At 61.2% G+C, this 17183-nt stretch overlaps 1 protein-coding gene and 1 long non-coding RNA gene across 2 annotated transcripts; both read right to left on the bottom strand.

Annotated features, from left to right (window-relative positions):
- Positions 1–168: 168 nt before the first annotated feature.
- On the bottom strand, positions 169–12998 carry LOC142091844 (alpha-2-macroglobulin-like protein 1). The gene is given in 36 exon segments (XM_075171239.1): positions 169–518; positions 979–1020; positions 1180–1282; positions 1386–1454; positions 1631–1721; positions 1819–1943; positions 2017–2232; positions 2333–2550; positions 2680–2836; positions 3023–3097; positions 3240–3396; positions 3533–3614; positions 3806–3982; positions 4135–4209; positions 4458–4509; positions 4691–4812; positions 5101–5227; positions 5304–5529; positions 5709–5886; positions 6125–6221; positions 6478–6681; positions 6858–7007; positions 7286–7431; positions 7515–7572; positions 7898–8104; positions 8258–8422; positions 8577–8686; positions 9406–9520; positions 9605–9722; positions 9822–9906; positions 10055–10208; positions 10378–10398; positions 11032–11084; positions 11365–11527; positions 11931–12120; positions 12559–12998. Coding segments are annotated over 36 exon segments (4551 nt in total). The 5' UTR covers positions 12750–12998; the 3' UTR covers positions 169–486.
- Positions 12999–14613: 1615 nt separating this feature from the next.
- LOC142091845 (uncharacterized) lies at positions 14614–16711 on the bottom strand. The gene is made up of 3 exons (XR_012676891.1): positions 16603–16711; positions 15177–15349; positions 14614–15100 (listed from the first exon to the last, which is right to left on the bottom strand). It is a non-coding gene; the product is annotated as an uncharacterized LOC142091845 (long non-coding RNA).
- Between the last annotated feature and the right edge of the window lie 472 nt (positions 16712–17183).

Below are 17183 nucleotides of genomic sequence, written 5' to 3'. Positions count from 1 at the left end.
GCAAGACGGGGGGAGTGGCGGTGGGGACGTGCTGGGGAAGGGACAGTCGGTCTGGGGGGAGGAGGTCTTGGTCCCGTTCACGTGCCGTGGGGAGTGGAGAGGCCAGCCCTGGTGCCCCAGAGCTCCCCTGGGGTGGCAGGGGGGGAGATGTACCAGGGTGTCCCTGTAAAGCCACCCCTTGGCGGCTCAACCAAAGTCAAATAATCTCTGGCAGGGGCTCGCAGAGCAGCAAGATGTCTCAGCCCGGGGCTCCGTTGGGCCCTGGTGGGGTGGGAGCTGCGCTACAGGGAGAAGTGGCTGAGTCCAGAGCGAGCCGTGCCGTGCTGGGTGCCGGTGGTGCTGTGAGCATCTCTGGGCCACATTCTGCCCCCGTGGAGGGTCGGGGCTGTGGCCAGGGTGGGAGCAGAGACTGTTGGCTGTCCCGGTCCTCGGTGGTGGGGGACTCGGGGCGAGCGGAGGGGACCAGCTGCCAGGCTTCAGGCTGTGCTAGAAGTTTTCCTGCTCCTGACCGTCAGCCTCTTCAGAATCAAAAAGGGGTGTGCTGTGGGAGGAGAGCCCCGCCGCCACCCTTGGCTGCCCCTGTCCCTCCAGCTGAGCTCCATCCCTGGGAGCTCAGTGTCTCATTCCCTGGGATCCCAAACCCGTGGATGGGGAGCTCCGTAAGGTGCGCAGGAGGAAGGCCAGGGCTGATGGGGGTCTGAGCCCCCTCAAAGAGGCACAGCTCCTCTCTGCACCCCACAACCTGGACGCCTGGGTCCTCCCTGACCTCTAGCCCCCCCAAGCTCTGACCAGCAAGTCCCCATCGATCAATTCAGGGCTCCAGGCTCCTGGCTGGGCTCCTCCATCCCCGCTCCCTGCCCTCCTTCCCCCAGGTCCAGGGGCTCAGCACAGCCCGGATTGGCCCTTCAGGGTCAGTGGGTCCCCATCAGGGTCCCAATGCTGGGGTGACCCCTCTGCCCTGTCAGGCTCGGCCCCTACCTGAGCTGCAAGGTGCGCTGTAGGCAGCATCCGTGCGGTCATCTGCAACGGAAAGGATGGTGACCAATGGGCTCAGGGTTAACGAGCCAAAGCTCATCAGTGTGAACTGAAAGCTCAGCCAGACCCTCTCTGAGCCGTTGGGGTTGCAAGGGGTGGCAGCGGGGCCAGGCACACCAGGGCCATGTCCCCAACGGGGCTCACCCGTCTCATAGTAGTCGTACAGCGTCACGGTGGCCGGCTGGAGGTTCTTCACCGGGAAGTCCTGCGTGGTGGTGAAGGCGAAGGTCTCCTCCTCCTTCGTCAGCTGTGGAGACGGTCCAAGGGTGAGGTGCAACCGTCCGCGATGGGGAAGCACCCCCACGCCCCAGCACGTGGGGTCCTGCTCCTGTCCCCGTGCCCCATCTCACCTGGTCCAGGTAAATCGTCACCTGGTCGGGCTGCACCTCCACCTTCTTCACCAGCTTCTGCCTCTTCAGCTGGAGAGACACGGCTCAGGATGGGCAACAGCTGCTCGGTGGGTGCCCCAGCCAGGCCCAGCACCCCGAGTGGGTCCCCCTCCATGCCCCGCTGCCCCCGAGGGGCAGGGACTCAGTGGCAGGGTGGGTGCCCCAGTGGGGCAGAGGGGGTCCTGGGGGCAGCGGGGGCTTCTCACCTCCACCATGGAGCTCTTGTCCGGGATGTAGCCAGACGGCAGCTTGGCCTCGATGACAACCATGTTGGTGGCGGGACGCTCCCCGGTGTACCTGCAAGGGCAGAGTCCCGGGGTGGGGTTGGGGTCTGCCCTCCCTCTTTGGCTGCTCCTGGCCCCCCTCAAACCCAGGGGGCAGCCCCAGCCCCTACCGTGCCCTGAGGAGGAGGTGGAAGCGGGCGCTGGCGTCCCCCGTGCACTCCCCAGGCTCCGTCTCCACGCGGAGGTCAAACATCCCCGTGCTCGGAGGGGGTGGCACGTTATAGCGCAGGGTCACCTGGGGTGACGCAGGAGGGTTAGAGCCACTGAGTGGGCACCGCGCGGGGACAGGGACCCCGGGCCGTACCCACCTGCACCAGGGCGCAGCCCTGCCCGCGGGCTCGCACCCCGTACGTCCCCGGCAGCTCGTGCAGAGCCGCCCGCTGCAGCACCAGCCGGTTGCTGTCGTGCAGCACGAAGTCCTGCGCAGTGCCCGTCGGGGACGTCACCGTCACCGTGAAGTCCCCGTTGCTGCCGTATGTCAAGGCGGCGTACTTGGCCAGGGCTTGCAGGGCCACCACCGTGTCCTGGGCATGGAGAAAGCACCAAGCCAGGGTTGGTCACCCCTAACTGCAGATACGGGGCGGGGGATGCTTGGAGCACCCGCATGGACCCTGGTGCCGGTACCTGCGTAGAGGCGAAGCCCCCGTAGGGGTTTTGCTGCTTGCTGAGCCAGCGGACGATTTGGGAAGCAGTCCCCATGTCGGCAGAGGACACGTGGGGCTGGGAGAGGTAGGCCAGGAGGACGTAGGCGGTCATCTCCACCTCTGCCGGCGCGGCGGCAGCCCAGGAGGGCTGCGAGGGGGGCAGAGCCTTCCCCTTCCTCCGCCAGTAGAGCTGCCCCTCTGGGAGAGAAGGGGGTGGGAGCTCAGCCCTCCTGCTCCAGGGGTCCCGGGGGACTGGGGGGTGGGATGGGGTGACCCAAGCAGAGGGTGGCACTGCCCGGAGGTGCCACTGCCTGCACCGGGTGGTACCTGCGCTGACGCTGTGCTGGGCCAGGCTCTGCAGGCGGGCTCGCTGCTGCTCCCCGCGCCCCGCCAGCCCGAAGACGTAGGCGAGCAGCGCCTGCGTGTAGGGGTCATCCGTGGCCGAAGCCTCCAGGCACTGCAGGGCTGAGCTCACCTTTGGGTTCTGGCACGGGAGCAGAGTCAGGAGCCAGCCCACGGGCACGGGCATCGCTCAGAGACCCCAGTTCTGCCCAGTGAGACCAGCTGTGCCCAGGTTGGGCGAGGAGGTGGCCTGGAACAGCCGGACTCCCTGCCCCAGCACCCGTCCCTACCCCACCAGCCCCTCCAGGGAAGATGGGGTCATCCTCACCTTGGGGGACAGCCCCAGCTCCAGCATCGCAGCTGTGACATAAGCCGACAGCGAGAGCTCATCCGAGACGCCACCCTACAAAGGGGACAGCAAAGGGTCCGGCCGTGCCGTGCCACCGGCACAGGGACTCCCCCACTGCCTAGACCACACACCAGGGATGTGCTGGGACCAACCTGGCTCTAGCCGCGTGTCCCCATGTCCCACCCCACCGACCCACCTGCAGCGCGTTGTTGAAGAGCTTCCCCACGCTGCGGAAGCAGCCCGTCTCCCGCTGCTTCTTCCGCAGCCAGCGCAGCGCGTCGGTGATGTGCTGCTCCTCGATGGCCACGTAGGCTCTGGCTTGCCCGAAGGACTTGAGGACAAACGCTGTCAGCCTACGAGCCGGAGAGACGTCAGAGGGATGGGAGACTGGGGCTGGGGTAGGCTTGGTGGCAGGAGGAGCCCCGGGACGGCCGGTGCCCGGAGGGATGCCGCTGCACAGCCGTGCCTGAGCCCCGTGCAGCCCCTCACCAGGTATTGCCGCTGGGATCGCTCTTCCCGAAGGCGCTGTAAGAGCCGTCGTCGTGTTTGTAGAGCAACTCCCGCTGGTACCCTGCAGGGAGGAGATGGGGATGAGTCTTCACACGGTGGTCTTTACACCCTCGGGGGACCCCAGAGGCAGCCTGGAGCCCAGACCCACCCAGAGGAGCAGGTAGAAAATAGGGAGGGGGGATATGGGGCGGTGGTGTCCGTCGGCAGCCAGGCAGGGTGGGACAGGGAGAGGCGGGGGCTGGGGACGCTCACCGCTCTGCAGGAAGCCCTGCGCCTTGGCGCGGATGTCGGGGTGCAGCTGCCCGCTCTTCTCCAGGTACTGCTGGATGTAGATGTTGGGGGCGAAGCGGACCATATTCTGCTCCCCGCAGCCGTAGGGCATGGCCAGGAGGTGGTCCAGGTTCTGCAGAGCGTTGCCCATGATGTCGCCTGCCCCAGGGGGATATGGGGAGGACCGTCACTGGCTAAGCCCCCCTGCCACCAGCACCCCGTATCTCCTCCCATCATCTCAGCTTTGGGAGGTCCCACCTCCTGCTGAGCTTGGGCCATGGAGCTGTGCACCCTCCCTGCCTGTCCCTTACCCATCACGGTGACGTGGGCTCGCTGGGAGCCCTCCAAGATGTTTGCAGGAACCTCCAGGGAGATTTCTTCAGCGACTGTGGGGATGGAGGGCAACGACAGTGGGGATGCCCAGCTCCTCCCGGCCCGGCCCCATGGCACCCTCACCCACCCCCTTCCTGCTCTGACCCTCCATGGGCTCAAGGCTGGGTTGGGGCATCTCAGCCAAGAGCTTCTATGGACCCTGGTCCTTGGCTCTTCTTGCCCGCTGGCCCTTGCTACCAGTGGCCAAGCATCCCTGCCCCACATCCCCACGGCACTGCTGGACACCTCCAGCCTGTCCTACCTTCCTGGCAGAGCAGGGAGTTGTGCGCCTTCTCCACCAGGATCCCCCCGGGCTGTGGGGAAGCAGCATCAGAGTCAGTGAGAAGGGACCAGCCATGTTCCCCAGGGTCATGCCTGAAGCCCGGGCTCGGGGCTGGGTGCTGTCCTGCTCCCGGTCCTCCTGCTGCACCCTGAGGGCTGCTTGGACCCTGTCCCCAAACCCATCCCACTTTCCTCCTCCATAACCCATCTGACCTGCACCAGCAAGGGCTTTATCATGGTGTCCACGCGGCCCTGGGCTGGCACAACGGGCATCTCGTTGCCGCAGAGCTCCTTGGAGCTGAGGGCCTCAGTGCTGATGGTGATGTTCACCTCCCCTGCAGATGCAAGCCGGGCACTCAGTCCCCACGGAGCCCCCCAACCCACACTGCAGCCCCATGGGCTTGCATCAGCCCTGGGGCTTTGGGTGGGGCTGGCTGGATTGGGATGGGGGTGACCAGGTTGAGGAGCAGTGCTGGGAGGCAATTTGAAGGGTGAGAGTGGAGTAGAGGAGAGCTTTCCAGGTGGCATTGCATTTGCTCCCATCCTCCCTGCCCACCCCAACCTCCGAGGGGTCCCCAAGCAGCAGGGTAGGGGGGTTCTACCGTGGTCCCGGTGTCCCATACCCAGGCTGGTGGCTCGCACGCCCCATCGGAAGGTCCTCGCTTCATCTGCACAGATGCAACCACTGAACGCCTCGTCCGTGCTCGCCGACACCTCCAGCTCTGCCGACTCTGCCAGCATCACCTGAACCTGCCGGACCACGACCACAGCTCCATCAGCCCCCACCAGACCCCAGACCCAGGACCCCCTCCCCAGCCCCACTCACTCGCAGGCACTGCCGCAGGTAGTTGAAGACGGTGGCCACGAGGGTGAAGGCTTCGTGGCGGACCACAGAGTAGGGTAGCGCCAGCTCCACGAAGAAGGGCTTGAAGGCCGTGAGGGTGGTGGCAGGGGCCAGCCCCAAGCCCAACGGGGCCGTGCAGAACATCCCAGCTTCCCACTCAGTGATGGCATCGGGCACCGTCACCGTCACCTCCACAGAGCCCCCCTCCCTGTGGGATGGAGAACATCATGAGGTCATCCCACCACGTTCACCCACAGCTGGTGTCATCCCCAGCTGGGCTGGCTCTCTCCCTATGAGAGAAGGAGCTGTCCTGAGGTCCTCAACCTCCCTCCATGCAGGAGGGGAGGTGGGGAGAGGACCAGCCCCACGGGGACCATCCTCACTCACCCCACGGGGACCAGGTCCCACAGCCACGTCTCTGGGAAATACGTCCGGGGTGCTGGTGGCTCTTCCTGGTCAGAGGCCACAGGGGTATGATGGCCCACTACTTCTGGGACACTAAGTCTCATTATTACTGGGTCAGCAGCTCCTTTCCACAAAGAGGTCATAGGGGAGTCCAAGCGACCTGGAAAAGGCAGAGCAGAAATTAGGGTGCACAGGTCTCTGCATCTCAGCTGGACCTTGCCTGCAGGCAGCCCGAAGGTGGCCAAAATCCTTTTCAATCCCTTTGATGCCGAGTGTATTTTCAGGACGGTTCCGAGTCCCCCTGAGGACACGGGAGCCCGGACCAGGCAGCAGCTCTTTGCTCTTTTCTCCCGAGGGGGCTCAGCGGAGCGAGCGAGGAAGCTGAGGGCTGTGCTGACCTCTGGGACCTGAGGGACCTGCCATCCCAGGCAAGACAATCTTCTCTTTGCAAACATCGCTGGTCTTGGTATTGGTGAAAAGTTTCAGTGCTGCATTCTGTGAAAAAGAAAAGAGGTTGTCCATCTCCAAAACCCAGCAGGAATATCTCCATCCCAGCAGGGAGAGTCAGGGCCTCTGCAGGGCTGCAGAAGTGGAGAAGGACCAGAGCCTGGCATCCGTGGGAAAGGGAGAGACCTTTGCCACAAGTGAGGCTTTCATGGGACGTTGCTGTGGTTTCTCGGCACCCTGAGCAAACCACAGCCGGTTCCTGGATGAAGAGAAACCAGGAGGCACAGGCGGGCAGAGCCTTTACCTGAAATAACCTGTAGGTGTCCATCTGGGAATTCCTCCAAAAAAGGAAAGGTGAGCGATGCCTCCTTGGAGGGCGAAAGAAGTCTCGCTGTCTCAGTACAAATGGGATCTCAAAGTCGGGGGGATAGTCCCAGAAAAATGCTGAACAGGGATGCGGGTCCTGAATGCTTCCAGGGTAGTCGAATTCGGGGAGTACTTTGTAGACCTGGGAATGAAGATGTGTACTAGGTACAAAACCAGCCAGGTGCCTACCCCTTGCCTAGGAGCCACCGTGGCACCGAGTCCCCGTAGGGGAGGTCCAAGCCAACGTCATCTCTTCCTCCCCATCCCCGGCCGGTCCCTGGGGCTGCAGAAGGGGCCCTGGGCAGTGCCACCACTCACCGCCTCCGTGTTGAGCTCAGCCTCGGGCTTCAAGAGCAGCACGCTGCGGTCCACGGCACGGATGGCGCACAGGGACCCTGGGGCAGCCTCCAGCTCCAGCCGCAGCGCTGAGCCGGGCAGAGCCCTGTCCTCCGAAAAAGCCATCTTCACCTGGGGAGGGACAGGGGCATCAGGGGGCAAGGGCAGGAGGGGGAGCCACCTCCCATGGAGGAGCAGGACCAAGCCACGGACATGGAGATCTCTTCTAGACAAGGATCAAATCAGGCTGAAGGGTTTGGGGATCAAGGAATGAAGGGTTTGGGGATCAAGGAATCAAGGGTTAAAGAGACTGTGACACTGCGATACATCTGGAGCAGGATGGACCTCAGGGCATGCAGCTATGGACAAGCCATGGAGCGATTCCCCCATCTCCAGCAGCCTCCGCTCACCTTGTTGGGAAAGCACTTGGCCACCTTGAGCTTGGTGCTGTCAGCCACCATCTCGCCATTGGGCAGCACCGTGTAGCCCAGCACCTTGGCCGTGGGCGCCAGCTCGGGGCCGATGGGCAGCTCCAGGGAGAAGGAGCCTCTCAGCCCTGGGCCATGGGAAAGGAGGGGAGATGAGGACCAGGCATGGAAAGCAGAGCCCTGCACAGCCCGTCCATGCCTCAGGACCTACCAGCCTCTGCAGGCAGCTCTTTCCTGAGGATGGAGGCAATGGTCCCCTTGGCCAGGACCTACAGAGAAGGAGATGGGAACAATGAAACCGATGCCGAGTGGGGAACCGAAATGTCCTGATGGAGGATGGACCCAAGGGCAAGAATGTCAGGACGGTTTTTGACCTTGCCCAGTCTCCAGCCCCCCCAACATCTCCAATTGTCATGCAGGTCCAACAGTGCCATCAGACACCTCTACAACAGGCATAGGTGCCTCGGTCTAGCCAGGACAGATTGCTCATTGTCTTGTCTTCAGGGACACAACCGTGAACATGCGTGTAGATGTGGACCTTCACACACAACTGCCCTAATGCCTGCTGCCCTCCCTCCCCGGGCCGGGGCTCACCAGGAATACCACATCCAGGCTCTCCAGCTGAGTCCCCAAGGCCTCCTTGCTGAAGATGTAATCCACCCAGAGCTGCTGGGGCTGGCTGCAGGGCAGCTCGCTCTCCAGCCGGCGGATCCGCAGGAAGCTCCTGCTCGCCGAAAGGAAGGGGCTGAGGTACGCGTAGGCATTTTGGTAGTTGAGTGTTGAGCTGTCTTTGACTTGACCCTGAGTGATGGAGGTAGAAATCAAGGTGGTGAAGCCATCCAAGGAGGTGCTGGTCCCATCACCAGGCACCATTGATGCAGGTTCTTGACTTGGAGAGGTGCCCAGGAGAAAGCAGTGCAGGGACCCCCGAGGAGTGGGAAATGGGTCACTTACATGCAAGGAGACCGTGCCATTCCAACCAGAGGTCTCCAGCTCGAAGGAGGCTCTCCCCAGTCTGTCTGTCAGGAAGGTCTGTCTCATATCTTTTTCTTGCTGGCTAACGATGAGCAAGAGCTGCTTCTGCGGCAGCACGGCACCGTCGGCTCCCTTCAGCAGCATCTGCACCGGCAGGGAAGGGGAGATGCCCCAGGTTGGGCTGCAGGCATGGGGCAGAGGGCAGGGGTGGGAGAGTGGTGTTCGGGGTCAGTGGGACCGGGATTGGGCACAGCAGGGTGCAGGGGAGCCCTGCGGGGTGTGGGGACCCCCGCATTACCGTCCCAGTGTAGGGGATGCCGGGCTTGTAGAAATCATCGGTGTTTTCAAAGGTGACGGTGAGGATTTCAGGTAAAATCTTGCAACTCTTGGTGTTTTTCAGCTCCAGCCCTGTGGAGAGGGAGCGGGGAGCTGAGGGTGTTGCAGGGACACAGGGCACAGGTTAGCTGCTGCCAGCTCCCCCGTCATGGTGCAGATAAGGTCCCTGGACATTTTAGCCTTTCCCTCTGCAGCCGGCAGCTTCGAGCACGGTTCGCACCTCCTACAAGAGGAGCAAAACCCCTACGGCATGTTTTAGACCTAAAGCCAAGGCACAGCTGGCTGCAGAGACTTCACAAAAGGTCCTTCACCAAAGCACCATGATGCAGGGCCACCTCGATGCCGGTGGGCCTGGGACAACACGTGGTCTTCTCCTTTTTTTCTGAAGCCAAGCCACTGGCAGTCATTTCTGGTGGGACCAAGGTGGAGGTGGATTATCTCAAAGAATGAAGCCACACCACTGGACTGGGTGAAACCACTACTTTGTGTCGCAAGGAGTTGACTCGCTGCTAGCCATAGCATCGGGAGAGTTGTTGGATCTTGGAAAGGTGTTTTTGCCTCCTGACCGTTTCTTTGGTCAGAATTAGAAGTATTGCCTGGCCGACCTGGCTCACATCCCCACCTCGACCCGGTCCCTGCACACGTGCACCTCTAAACCACAGCGTTGCTTTTGGCCCTCCCCGGGGAAGACCAATACCCCCGTGCCACGTGCATTTGGGTGCAACGGGGATGAATGCAAAACCATGGACCAGCGGCAATGCCCGTTCCCAAGCAGGAGAACACGTCCCTACCTGTCCCATCCTCCACCAGCGATGCCTGGACTTGGAATTGCTTCTGATACCTGTGGCTGGTCAGGCTGAAGGCAGTCAACAAAACCTCTGTTGAAAAGCAGCCGTTCTTCTCAGTCTGGAGGGACAGAGTCAACCCCGTTAGCAGCAGTCCCGGGAAGGGGCTGTCCCAGTGGCACCCACACTCCCTGGCAGCGCTCACCTGCCCGCCAACCTCGATGCAGTTCCTCTCTTTCGTGAGGGCACTGTGAAATCTGTGTGTCAAGGTCTGGCACAAGGTGGCCTGGACCTTCCCCTGGACGGGCTTCCCGTAGGTGTACCTGTTGGGTGGAGGGTGGCGAGGGTGTGCCTGATGGGCCACATCACATCGGATCCCTCCATCCGCTCCCTCTTCCCGGCGTAGCCTGTTTCAGGCTTACCGTCCACAAATCTCCATCTGGAACTTCTTGTCCTTCTCCAGCACCACGGCGGGGAGATCAATGGTCATCTCAAATTTGGGCAGCACTGATAGCGAAACAAAAGGAGAGAGGGTTGTCGCTCCCAGGACAAGGGCAATAGTGCCGGGGTGGTCAGGGGGGCAAAGACATGCTGCCCACAGGGACATGCCGAGGTGGGGCTCCCACCCCCCGTGCGCCTCCCGGTCCCCACGTACCATATTCCTCCACGCTGAAGGAGTGTCTCTTCCCCTCCACCTCGATGGCGTACGTGCCCAGGGCCGGCTCGGCAGCCAGCGGGAGGGACAGGTCCACGATGCCCTGCCGCGGGCTCACCTCCCGCCACTGCGCGATGCGGTTCCCGCTGGGATCCTGCGGACAGGGACACGTGGTGTCAGCACCCCAGGGACCCCAGCACCCCGGGGACCCCAGCACCCCGGGATAAAAGAGCCCGTGGTTGCGTTGTGCTTCTCCTCTCCCAGCCACGCTGCCTTCCCAAGCCCACGCCGCCCAGGAGCTTCCCTCCATCTCTCAGACTGACCTTCAGGAACACAAGGGGCAGCTGCAAGGCAAAGAGGAGATGGTTAGAGGAGCAATTCAGAGCCTTCCTTGGGGTCTCACCAGGGTGGGGACATCTATGGAGCCACGGGTGGAGTAGAGTGAGGGTTATTTGTGGGATGCTGTGAACTTCCAACCCTTCAATTTGCTTTGGGATTGATTTTGGGATGAGCCGAGGACACTGCCAGCGTGGCATGGAGAGCTGGCATCTCCTAGTGCCTTCGCAAGAAGCCATCAACCATTTCATCTGGGAACCTCCTGCACTTCCAGAGACCCAGATGATTGCTCAAAGACTGAACTCGCCTGCAATCCTGGCGTCTGATGATTTGATGGATATTGATAGCACTTTCCCTGCTTCCCACTCGCCATCGCTACATCCCTAACCAGAAGTTTAAGTGGGTACGTTCCCATGTCACACGTGCAATTCTGCTTTCTCTTTCCTTAGCCTGCTGAAGTCTGTGTGAACAACACAGGGCATCTCTGGCCCTGGGGAGCACAGCCGGAGCTGGCTGGGGCAGGATTCCCAAGGGGAAAGGCGCTGGCTGACTCCCACACCTCTCTCATGGCTTGCCAAGACGGCAGGAGGGCAGTGCAGGGGAGCCCTGTCACCTCCCCCCTTCCCCAGTCCTGCTCTCACCTTCTTATTGCTGGGAGTGAAGTCTTTATCCAAAGAGACAATTCGAAACTTCACTGGAAAGAGCAAACGGGGATGCAGGAGTGAGTGGTGGGTGCATCCGCAGGGCGGGGGGTTCCCCGAGCCCTGCAGTGGGGCACTGCCCCCCAAGCAGCACAGCCTCCAGCGCTGCCAGCGTGTCCTGGCATCGTCCTGGGCCGGTGCTGGGAGTCCCAGTACATCCCAGGATGAGCCCTCCTATTTCCACGCAGCGTAGGAGCAAGGCTGAGCCTCCTGCACCCCTCTCCCACCAGGTCCTTCAGCCTAGAGCGGGGTGGTCCATCCTGTTCCCCTCACCTTGCTGTCCAGGCTTGTAGACAGCCTTGTCTGTCTGTATGAAGATCCCAGGCTCCAGGGCTCTCAGCATCACCTTCTTCTTCTTGGAGACATCCAGGGAATCTCCCTGGATTGAGATGTGCAGGTCTACAATTTCCTCCTTCCCTTTGGCGGGGGCTGGAGCCTGTCAGGGGCAACACCAGGCACCGGGTGAGGACGAGGGATATGCCATGGCCATGATGCTCTGCTCACTCCGAGTGTCCCAGAGCACTCCTCACCCACAGGGACACCTTCCCCAAGCCAGGGAGTGGGAAGAAATGTCCCCCCAACACCCTGCCCTAGTCTGCAGGTCTGGTACCAGGAGATTATTTCAGCCACCAAATAACTGGGCTGAGCCTAGAGTCATTTTGCCTGTGTGGGGGGATGAGACCCTACCAAAAGATGGGGAAGTCACGCCTGCTCCCAGCCCCTCGTGGGACCACAGCCCCACACTCAGGGGAGCCAGTGGAAACTGCTCTGCCTGGAGACAGCGAGGTGTCCAGGGCATCCCCCTCCACGCTTACAGCTGTGCGTGGGGTGACACTCACGGGGAAGGTGATGTTCAGGTACAGATGAGGCTCCTGGACCTTCCTTTCCAGCAGGGTGATGTTATGGGTCCTGTCTGCTCTCTGCAGCTGGATGGTCACCTGGACGGGCTCGTGGAGGCCACTGAGATGGACCCACAGCATCGCTGTGTGGGGGTGGTAGATCACAGCTGGGGACGTGACCACATAACTCCTGGCAAGGAGAATTGCTGACATGAGAGGCATGGGGATGAGCCACATCCTGGTACAGACCCCACAGAGGTCTTGAAGAGCTCCTGGGTACACAGAAACCTGTGCTGGGGTGCAGGGCCATCTCCCCCAGCCTCCCCGCTCTGCTTCTGGGCTCCCCTTGACTTCTCAGCTCAGCAAAGCAAAGGCTCTGCTCACACATCAGCTGCAAGTGAGGCAGCACCTACAATAAACCATCCCAGAGCCACCAGCCCCAGCAGCTCCCGGTTGTCAAGTCCTCGATGCTCATGGGCAGGGACAACCCACCAGCCCAAGCATTTCCCCCCTAGCCAACAATGACATGCACGGGAAGGATTACCTCCCACTACGTACTGCCAAGGAGCCAAGACTAAATGCCCTCCCACCAGGCATGGACAGGCAGACAGACACAGAGAGGCCTTACGGTGCTGCAGATGCCCTAGCTGCGAGGTGCAGGATGAGGAGCAGCAGGATGGGCAGGGCAGCTGGGGACCTCATGTCTCCAGCTGCAAGCAGACATTGGGGACGGCCACAGCCTCCTTCTCCAGGTGTTGGGTTGCTGTAGACCTAGGTCTGCTCTGCTGCAGGCTCTGAAATGAGATCTTTGCTTTCCATCCAGTGAGCAAACAAGGGTTGGCAGAGGGATCCAGCGTGGACCTGCAGATATAACCAAGGCAATGTTTACCATCTGCCCACAGCCTCCTGGGTTCAAGGCTCTGACGGGTTTTTGCAATTTGAGGAAAGGTTCCCATAGGCTACAGAGGTTCAAAACCAGGGGGCAGGACCCACCCACGCACAGGTTTGCTGGGAAATGATGGCAGAAGGGAGTGGGAACGAGTTCCCCAAGTGAAAGTAGGCAGCAAATCATGAGAACAGTCTGAGTTGGTGGCAATTTCGCAGAAGGGCTTGCTTCCAGGTATTTCAAATTTAGCCAAACAGTAGCTATTTGGGCTGATGGCAGATCTCAGGCTGTCTTTTTGCCCAGGTTCCTCCAATTTCATCAAATCAGTTATGGGCACAGGAGCAGGATGGTGTTGGGCTGTTGTGGCAGCTCCACGCGCTCTCATTGCTCTGTGCACAGCGCCTGGGAGCCAGACACCAGCCAGGGCATGGGCTGAGCTGCCTTTTTCTATCCTGGTGGGAATTTAGGAAAGTTGAGGCAGCTCCACAAGAGCCACACAGTGTCCTGAGCACATCCCCTGCTCCGGGATTTTGCAGTCCCCTTCCCTTTGGGGAGAGGCAGCGGCAGTGCTGCGGGAAGCAGCTGACCTCTTTCCCGTGGGCTCTCGGATGACCACGGCTGCTGTCCCCATGCCTGTCCTGCTCGAGTGTTACTGGATACAGCCCTGTGCTCACCTCCCTGCCCTTTGGGAGCAGCCCCACACGGTGTCGGTGTCCGGAGGAGGCTGGTCCCCGCCACCCCCATGGACACGAGGCAGGAACATGGCCCCGAGCCCATCCCGCTGCCCCAGGATGTGGGCATGGGTCAGTGCCCCGACAGGCATCCCGGGGCCGGTTCAACGTGACAAGGAGCTCGGGGCCATCAGCACACCGAGTCCTTCAGGGCACGGGGCAGGACGCAGTGGGGGCCAAGGGGAGATCGATTCAGGAGCATGGGGGGCCTCTGCCTCTCCGATTGGTGCCTGTGGGGCTGCTGAAGGGAAATATTGCAGGGAGGATTTGTCATTCGGCGCTGCTGGTGACTCCGGAGCAGGAGCTGGAGTGCGTTGTCCCCCAGCCCCTCCTGACCAGGCACCGCTGACCCCATGTTGTGCTGTTTCTTCTGCTGCCTTGTTGCCTGTGCAATGAATGCTCTCTCTGGTTTGGTCTCAGCTTTTTATTCAGCAAAGCAAGGTGAAGGTACGGCCCCTCTTACACATCATTGAGGCAGACAGGAGCGCTGAGCCCCCAACACAAAGTGTGTTTTGGGACATGGGGCTGGCTTTGGTCTGGGATGGTGGGAAAGAGCCTGAAGAATGGGAGTTTTCTTGCGAGAAAAATATTTTGCTGCTTCCATTTCCCTTATGCCACTTGCATTTTTCTTCATTTTTCTGCCTGGCTGAGCGGGGACAGGGACAGGGCTGCACTCAGGGCAGCCCTGAGCATCCTCTCCCTGCCCAGCCATCAGGCTTGCACTGATCTCCCAAGGCTTTTTGTCAGCCCAGGGTCAGCTCACCTGCCCTGGTGCCCTCTCCGAGGGACTGCACTGGCATCAGCTCAAGGGAAACCACAATTCCGCAGCGGGCAGCAAAGCGGCGGCTCCCTGGGCAGCCCCCGACCCCCATGGGATGGCAGAGCTGCTGGGTTTCAGAGTCCTCGTCTCAACCATGTTGCCTCAGGCTCCTACCGGGTCAGGCGAAGGGGATGAAGGGATGGGAAAAGGCTGCCAGCCCTCGAGACCGTGGCTGTCTGTGGGGTACGACGGGGTCAGGAGCAGAGGGACAACCAGGCAGCTGCAATTTTCTTTCACGTCGGTTGTGGAGGCTTTAAAACCAGGAATACAGCATGTATGAGACCAGGATCAGAGCCAGCCTGCCCTTCCCTGTCCCAGAAACGCCTCCCCTCCTCCGACAAACGCCCTGCCTGGAACCCATCCCCACCAGCAGCCCATCGGCTCTGATGGGCCAGAAGAGCTCAGGACCACCCGGGCCAAGCCAGGCTGTCCTTGGAGCAGCCCCGTGCACGGTGTGATGAGGGGAGCAAACTGAGCATCACACAGCCAGCCGCCTCAAATCTACCAATCTCACCCCAAAAGGGAAGGGAAGGCACCATCCCACTGATGGAGAGCATGGACACAGACTCTCCCCTTGCTCTGGGTGCTGGTGCTTTCTCCGCACCTTGCAGCACCCACAGGCTCACGCGCTCCACTGGAAGGTCCTCTCTTCATCCGTGCAAACACAGCCTCTGTACGCCCCGTCCGTGCCCGCCGACACCTCCAGCTCTGCCTCCACCAGTGCCACCCGAACCTGCCAGACCACGACCACAGCTCCATCAGCCCCTGCCAGACCCCAGACCCAGGGCCCCCTCCCCAGCCCCGCTCACCCGCAGGCACTGCCGCAGGTAGTTGAGGATGGTGGCTGCGAGGCAGTAGGGCAGCGCCAGCTCCATGAAGAAGGGCTTGAAGGCCATGAAGGTTCTGCCCGCGGGGCCGTGCAGAACATCCCGGCTTCCCACTTGGTGATGGCGTCGGGCACCATCACCTCCGCAGAGCCCCTCTGCTTGCAGGGCAGTGGAAGATGGACAGATCTTGCAGGCTGGGTCTGATGGGCAGAGCCAGCAGAAGGAGCATGCCAACCTCCTTCCTTTAGGTCCTAGGGACCACTGGTGGCCATCACACGCTCGGAGATGGGCAGAGGTACCATCAGTGCTCTTGTCTTTTAGGGCATCCCCTGCCTACAGGACAGACTGCCCCGGTATCTCCTGGGGTCGGTGCTGAGGTCCAAGGGAAGGGGCTGGACATGTCTCACTGTCACTCCTGGATACACGGACACTGAACTGGAGGTCTGGGTGCTGCACCCAGAGGTGGAGGTGATGCAGTAAGGGCAGCCCCCTGGTTTGAGGTCTGCTGGAGCTCCTTACTCACCCCACAGAGACCAGCTCCCACAGCCACGTCCCCAAGAAATCCATCTGCATCCCTGTGTCCTGCCTGACACCCGCCTGCTCCTCCTCCTCCAGTCCTGCTCCTGCAAACAGGGGCACGACTTGAACGTGCTGCCAGAAAGGATGGAAAGAGGCAGAACGTCCCCACCCGTCCTGCAGCCAGCAGGGAGGCGGTCACAGATTCTCTCCACTCGCCCTGGGGGTATGAAGGGGGTTGGTAGCTTTGGAACTGGATGTTTGCATCCCAGCTGAGCGTTGGTGACAGTTTTCAAACTTGCATCCCGAAACATGACAGAAGAGAGAATAGCACCAGGCTGAAGCCCAGAGATACCGAAATGCCTTTCCATCCCTCTCTGTAGCAAGGAATCGACATGCGCTTAAAGCCCCGTGCCAGAACAGAGCTCCCAAAGATCAGGACCCCCCGCCACGCTGCAACGGGAGTGCAGGAGGGGAATATCTGTGCCAGGGGAAGCTGCTGCACCGGGGAGAGCTGGGAAAGATCTGGTGTATCTGCTCTGCCCACTCCATTCCCAAATAGTCCCTGGGTTTGCTGCCAGTGGGAGACACCCGCCCCCAGAAGAGCAGGGGAATGCCAGGCCAATCTCTGCTGTTTACTCCAAGCTCAGATTTGTGATGGGAAGAGCAGAGCTTAGCGAATCCCTGCGAAATGCCGCTGTGCCTGGACGGACAGATGCATTTCACGTGTCTGTCCCGGGCCGGCAAAGCGAGGGGCAGGGCGTGTTATTTGGGCGATGTAAGAGCATGGTTGTGAGCACAGACATGGGCTGGGTGAGGGACCGGGTGCCCCCAGCACCCTGAGTAATCCTCCCTGGGAGGAAGAGGAGTGTGAGGTAGGGCTGCCCCTCACCAGTTTGTCCAGGCTTGTAGACATCCTTGCCTGTCTGCACCAAGGTCCCCAGCTCCAGGGCTTTCACCAGTACTTTCTTCTGCTCAGAGACCTGCAGGGAAGCTCCCTGGATGGAGACGTGAAGATGTGCAACCTCGTAGATCACTGCAGGAGGGGTAGAAATCTTCCCCCGGGGAAACAGCAGAAATGCAAAGCCTTTATGTTGGATGCCAGTGAGACATCATACCCATCCCCCACCGTGACCACCCCGTTACTCCATGAAGGCACCAGGGAATTGGCGTGCATGGGAAGATGACGCAGATAGAGCCCACAAGGTCTCTGTACGTGCCCCATGTCCCTCCACTCTTCACCTCACTCATTGCCTATCCAGGATGGACCCCATGTCCCCTCCCAGTGCCCCCAACCCGGCTCTGGCAGTGGGTAGGGGATGGATACCCCTTCCCGAGGTTCTCAGCCCTGCCAAGGGGCCGTGACTCACGTTGGAGAAGCTGGAGTTCAGCCGGAGGATATCGCTGCCCTGCTCCTCCAGGGTGACGTTGGGGATGCCGTGGCTGCTCGCCGGGTGGAGGGCCACCCGCACG

This window comes from Calonectris borealis, chromosome 22, assembly GCF_964195595.1.
Source record: "Calonectris borealis chromosome 22, bCalBor7.hap1.2, whole genome shotgun sequence".
In the NCBI taxonomy this organism is placed as follows: domain Eukaryota; kingdom Metazoa; phylum Chordata; class Aves; order Procellariiformes; family Procellariidae; genus Calonectris; species Calonectris borealis.
Note: the sequence above shows the minus strand (reverse complement) of the source record. Positions and strands in the feature narration are given on the sequence as shown.